Source organism: Rosa rugosa, chromosome 2 (assembly GCF_958449725.1).
Source record: "Rosa rugosa chromosome 2, drRosRugo1.1, whole genome shotgun sequence".
Classification (NCBI taxonomy): domain Eukaryota; kingdom Viridiplantae; phylum Streptophyta; class Magnoliopsida; order Rosales; family Rosaceae; genus Rosa; species Rosa rugosa.
This window is the reverse complement of record NC_084821.1, coordinates 52,041,375-52,047,374: the sequence shown is the minus strand read 5'-3', so window position 1 is coordinate 52,047,374 and position 6,000 is coordinate 52,041,375. Positions and strand designations below refer to the sequence as shown.

The 6,000-nt window shown below is 36.6% G+C and overlaps 2 protein-coding genes across 7 annotated transcripts; both read right to left on the bottom strand.

The window, feature by feature from the left end:
• Positions 1-705: 705 nt before the first annotated feature.
• On the bottom strand, positions 706-3,155 carry LOC133733233 (patellin-3-like). 4 transcript variants are annotated; one of them, XR_009857583.1, is made up of 5 exons: positions 2,954-3,155; positions 2,743-2,840; positions 1,619-1,677; positions 1,349-1,499; positions 706-950 (listed from the first exon to the last, which is right to left on the bottom strand). XR_009857583.1 is itself a non-coding variant. In XM_062160882.1 (4 exons), the coding sequence occupies exons 1-4, from the start codon at positions 1,859-1,861 to the stop codon at positions 894-896; spliced, it is 291 nt and encodes a 96-aa protein (XP_062016866.1). In that variant the 5' UTR covers positions 1,862-2,730; the 3' UTR covers positions 706-893. The 4 variants fall into 4 exon arrangements, 2 of the variants coding, with proteins under 2 accessions (XP_062016866.1, XP_062016865.1); XR_009857584.1 differs by having other exon boundaries at positions 2,978-3,154; XM_062160882.1 differs by lacking the exons at positions 2,743-2,840; positions 2,954-3,155 and adding an exon at positions 1,838-2,730.
• Positions 3,156-4,240: 1,085 nt separating this feature from the next.
• Positions 4,241-5,945, bottom strand: LOC133734012 (uncharacterized). 3 transcript variants are annotated; one of them, XR_009858011.1, is made up of 3 exons: positions 5,472-5,945; positions 5,093-5,367; positions 4,241-4,719 (listed from the first exon to the last, which is right to left on the bottom strand). XR_009858011.1 is itself a non-coding variant. In XM_062161674.1 (2 exons), exons 1-2 carry the CDS (start codon positions 5,281-5,283, stop codon positions 4,584-4,586), a joined length of 327 nt encoding a protein of 108 aa, XP_062017658.1. In that variant the 5' UTR covers positions 5,284-5,324; the 3' UTR covers positions 4,241-4,583. The 3 variants fall into 3 exon arrangements, 1 of the variants encoding a protein (XP_062017658.1); XR_009858012.1 differs by having other exon boundaries at positions 5,093-5,346; positions 5,472-5,944; XM_062161674.1 differs by lacking the exon at positions 5,472-5,945 and having other exon boundaries at positions 5,093-5,324.
• Between the last annotated feature and the right edge of the window lie 55 nt (positions 5,946-6,000).

Here is a 6,000-nt window from a genome sequence, read left to right as displayed (position 1 = left end):
CACACAGACAACAGGTATGTGTTATAACTGTTGTTTGATAGCTCGGCAGATGGCTCGGCAGATGCCAAGCGCGCAGCTGCGCAGCAGTTTAGGGGCGTCTTCAGACAACAGTGCCAGTTTGCAACCGTTGTATGTTAATCATGTCAGACAACATTTTTTTATTTTGTCTGTTGTCTGATTGCTCTTCAAACTTCAGTTCTTAGACTATATCTGTTGTGTGATTAAATTTAGGACAACAGAGTTCAATTGCTTCTGTTGTGTGATTAAATTGTAGGACAACAGAGTTCAATTAATTCTGTTGTGTGATTAGCTATTAAGACAACAGAGTTCAATTGCTTCTGTTGTCTGAGTATAAATTAGAAGACACTGATTTGTTAAAAACCGATGTGTGATATGAATGATTGCAATGTGTTTCTATCCCATTTTTGGCCATTCAGACAACGGGCAGTCATCTATATCTAATCTGTTGTGCGATCATTTGAACATCTCATTCCTGAATTAGAGAGTACGCCATCAAATACAAACATTGCAAACCATCAAATGAGAAATCTAACCAATACTCCCCGCGTGATGCTGCGGATTTACATTGAAATTTTGTACGTAAAACAGTCATAATAATAAGCTAAGAAATATTAATTGAAAATGTTATAACTTTACATATTACAGAAGTGGTGTTTAAACCAGACTCATATTTTTACATAAGAAGTTAAGCTCTCGGAGGAGGAGAATTATGACCATGACCATCACTTAGTGCGTCTTTAACAGGGATTTTAAGATTCCAAGTTCCTGTTGAAGCTCCAACAAACTGTGAAATCCCTTTTAATGGTTCATCAGTTGGAGTCATCTTTGTGGCTGTTTGAATGATCAGTATAGAGTCAGGAACCGGAACAAATTCAGCTCCATAGCTCACATCCCACCCAACTACAGAGTTCCCATATGATGGTGCACTTCTGCAATTTATTGACATCCAATTCAATAATGTAAGCTTTGATTCATCATCAGACATGCATGAGTGGGATTGTTTGGCAGTGCTTTTATAAAAGAGCCTTCTCTCACTGACATAATTTTTTTTATAAAGTGCAGGCGCTTCTTGTAAATGCACCGTGAACATTTCTTAATGAAACAATCAATCATTTTATATATGAAAGCACTATAAGCTATTTCTTCCAACTTTCAAACCACTCCAAAAAGCTCTGAAGAGTATTTGAAAGCTTTTTTTACCATCACTAAAAGCCTGAAAGTATTGCCAAACAGGCCCCAAGTCGTGGACTATAAATTTTGTGCTCAGAATGCAAATAGATAGTATATATCAAATAATAATATAACAACAAAGAAGAAGCAATCTAACCTCATAAATTATAATTTCCAGAGTCTTCTTTGTCCCAAGTTTGATGGTTACTTCAGCGACCGGATCAGCAATGGTGAATTCTGGGTTGCACTCACAGTAATCCACACTCAAACCTCCATATTGTATAGGAACATGCTCAGCAGAAATGTACCTACAGCATCATGTGAAATTTTAACTTCAAATCAACCAACTCTATAAAAGGGGATATACTCTACAGAAACCCCTATTGATCAAATCATGCAATGTCAGATAGACAGAAACTATACTAACTTGAAAAGGATCTCTGCAGATTTGGCTGGGCTTGCAAAGACAAACTTGGTTTTGGTCCCCTGTGTCAAGAAGGGGCTTATCAATATGTAGAATGCAAAATACCAACCATGCATGGAGCAGTCTTCTCACCACATACACAACAGATCATGCAAAAGCAGTTATATTTCACAAAAGCAAGACTGAAACTAATCAAGACTGGAACTATTTCCTACTCCTTACAGATGAACAAGTACACAAAAGCATCGCATTTCAGAGATCTGATTTCACTACTAACCACCGAAAGCCATAAGCCGCGACCCTTAAGACCCAACAACAAAATCAGGAAGAAAAGAACGAATCCGATGTAAGTGACATTAACGAACTGAAGCTTCTAATAAGACTAACACAGTTCACAAATATAACAGGAATGTATATTCTCAAAAAGCTCTCAACATAGATAATTGCAAGACCACAAGCAGAACATAAAGATCAAATAAAGGGAAAGAAATAACAGGTTCTCTACTTCTCTTTTGTCTAAGTCAGAATGGTAAATTAAACTACTTTTCAAAGTATAATCAACAACCTGTCCCAAAATAGCTTTACAAGATGGTGCGTGCTAAACAATCAAAAATACTACAGCTAATCACTATTAATTCTAACTAGAACAAATAAACAACTTTATACCCAACTTTTCCTCAAACGTCAATTTAGAACAAGGACATCAAAGAAAAGAAAACAAACAACAATTGCATATATAACCAACCAAGAAGCAAACAAATTCTAAGAACTAAATTAATTAAAACAAAAGCTTAGATTTCATCACACTAAAGGAAATACAATTTGCCAAAACTTGTTCTTTGACGGAGTAAAGAAAATCAACTCAAAAAAATAAGCAAATGGTTTGCTGAAATCAAATAAAAACTACTCCTCATCACCCAAATCGATAAACAGCTAATAACGTAATACCCAGACCAATTAACAAAACAATCAAATCAGTGAAGTACGACCAACATAGTAGACATAATGATCTTGCACAAAACAGCACCCACATTTGGACAACTTTCTCAGCAAAACAAACTGAATTAGACCTTGTTCTTAACATCGAGACATTTGTACATAAAAAAGGATCATAAGATACAACTCACCCTCTAATTTCTGCGAGATCACCAGTATATTCATAGCTAAGAGAGTAATAGAAGTAAAGCCTTGATGCCAGGACATCAATAGTTCTGAAGTACATGTTCTTTAGTCATGAAGCCATGAAGAACAATCAGAAACATGATACCTGATAAACAGGTGAAAGAAGAGAAAGGAAGAAATTGTTGTAAAGAAATGGATAGATTGCTGTCTTTCTACCTTATGTACTGCGAGTAGAAATACCTGCGGATGTTGTTGAGAGAGTCCTGGAGAAGATTGACCTCCAGATCAGTTTGCTCTTTCACTGCCTTCAACTGCTCCACGCTCAGCTTCTCCATCTCTCCTCTCACGCTCATCACCATCTTCAGTCGATCTTCAACATGCACATAAGATACTAGCACAAACACGAATAGATTTTAATAAAAGCCCAAATGAAAAGGTAGATGAATGCAGATGGCTGGAATATCATGTATGAATGTAAAAGAAATCAACAAATGTAAATCTCCAGGAAAGTTATGTTAAATTCAAAACCATATTAATATTTCTGGAACACATATTATAAATTAAAAGCGTCTTACTTGGTTACAATTTTATCAAACTTGTACATTTTACCAAACTTATTTTTCGGATTCAATTTTAGTTATATTCCGATCCAGATGGCCAGTGACAAAATTACTAGTGCAGTCTAGTAAATCTACTGAAAATTGAATCAGGCTTATATTAAAGTTCAAACAAATAAGCTCACCAACATCAGGTTCCAATTTTGCACTGTTTAAGTCTGACACTAGCTTGCTGATTGAGTCTTTTGTGCCATTCTAGATGAATCAGCAGGGACAAAAGGATCAGAACAAATGAAACCATATTAAAAGGGTTGAATACAAGTTACAAATTCTGCAAAATGAATAAGAAAAATGCACATAAAAAATGCATGATAACTTGAAACAAAATCAGGAGAGCACCATGGTAAAGGTGTGTCACAAGGTGGGAATACGTCCTAAATATAAACATATACATAATAATTTTTTCTGTAAATGCAACAAATTGACTATTACTGACTCTCTCAGCAATTAGGAAACAAATAACTACCTACACTAGGCATGGAAATCATTTCATTTCATAAGGTCAGGTTCTCACAGTGTGTTTGTTTAAACGAGACTGTTATCGACTATGTTTTGAAATATCTACTTGTTCAGTACGTACCATTAAAATTCCACTAAATTAATTACCAAGGCAAAAATCACAGAACGTAAACTTGCTTTTGTGAAACTAAATCAGGCAGCTTTTATACTAAACAAAAAAATTAATCGAAAAATGGAATATTTTTGAAAGATACTATTTTGAGTATCTAAAACAGAGAATGTAAAGCCAATCACATATATCATAATCAAATAATAAACCCAATCAAACCCTAAAGCATAAAAATTCTGAGCAGATAAAACAACTATATACTATAGGTAATGCAGAAAGAGAGACATTGTTGCATAAAAAAAAAAAAAATACTTACACACTTCCAGTTTCCACCAACAAAAAACTGCAAAACAAACACAAGATTTCAATCAGATTAGAAAAATCCAACATTGAAGAATCCGCAACTTCATTGACTGAGAGACTAAAGATCTCTCATAGTAGTTTAAAAAGGATAAAAAGGATAGCCTATGCTGTTCTCTAAAACTTTACCATAGTAGTTTAAAAAGGATAACAATATCTGTTGATAAGGTGAGATGCATTTGTCACCACAGAAGCTGAAAACTCCTCAAAAATGCACCCTTTACACAACTAATGTTAGAGAATCACTCATCTATTGACGACAATCTATTGAATGCGATAACTTAACTCAACCTAGGTGCAATCAATCGTCTTTGATCCTCTTGAGAAGCTTGTTAGCCCAGCGTTTAACGCGTCGCTTCAGGGTATAGCCAACAATGATCCCAGCAACAAAGGCAATTGCACAGAACTTTGAGCATGTCCACAGGGACACCACTCCTCTGCAAGCAAACATAAAAAATTTACCAATTCAGTCCAATTGCAGAAATTCAATCCAACTATTGAAGTTCACTTAACCATAACACAAGTTCATATACTAATTCAAGCCTCACCAATACGTGAACAACTCTACTTAAACACAAGCCAAAACAAGTTTGGGAAGCTCAATAGCAAAACCCAGAATCAATTTGCGAAAAAGCGATTAAAGAACCAAACTTTGGTAGCATAATTGTTAGTTAAAGACAAGGCATTATGGACCTACTGCATAAATTGATCAAATATTTCACGAGTTTCACACCAAAGTAACCCAATTCACACATATATACAATCAGAAATTTATAAACTTTAAAAGGGTAGAGCTAGATGGGTCTGTACCTAACAGGTCTGGCGACTATAATACGAGACTGATCGGACAAAGCGGCAGAGAGGCCCTCAGTAGAACGAGGACCTTCAAAGGAAGAAGAAGAAGATGATGATGAAGCTTTTTCGGATTGGTGTGGGAGGAGCCGGTACATCATCCCCAGAAAAGTCACGTTCTTTTCTCTCTCGAAAGGCTCGGAATCCATGGTCGGAGATGGAGATCCGAGTCTCTGTTAAACTTCGGTGACTAGAGTGCACAATTTTAAGATCTGCTTATGAATATCAGAACCCTAAATTTTGCATCTCAGTGAATTGAAACAGTAACGAAGAGCGAAAGCTGACAAATTCAAATCAAAATTGAATCAAAACAGTAAAGGAGACGACGAGAACTTACCAAGTTCGAGACAAATCGAATCAAAGGCGTGAATCGAAGTTCGAGATGACGAAATTTTTTAGGGCTCCTGTGTGAATCCAAGTCTAAGGCTGCTCCGATGTGAATCCACGGATTCACAGAGAAATCTCCTTTAGGGCTTCGAAGGGAAATCTCCCATTTAGGGCTTCGAAGGCTTCGCTTTGGAGGTGGTGGATTTAGGGTTTAGGATTGTGGAGTGAGTCGGGGCAGCTGTGGAGTGAGTCAGAGTGAGAGTCGCACAGCGAGGGAGTCAGAGAGAGAGTCGGGGTGAGTTGGGGTCAGCTGTGGGGTTTTGTGGAGTGAATGTCGTGTCGGGTTTAGCTGTGGGCATTAGTTTGGTCTGAATGGATTTTTTCTGAAGTGTTCTAATAGTTTGGTCTGAATAGATCGATGCTATTGTGTAGTTGTCTAGCGCTAGGACACATGGCCACATTAATTTCATCATGCAGGCATCAGACCATGGTTTTCCACATATCTGTTGTCTGAATGCCAGTTAAAAATTTTCAGTTTT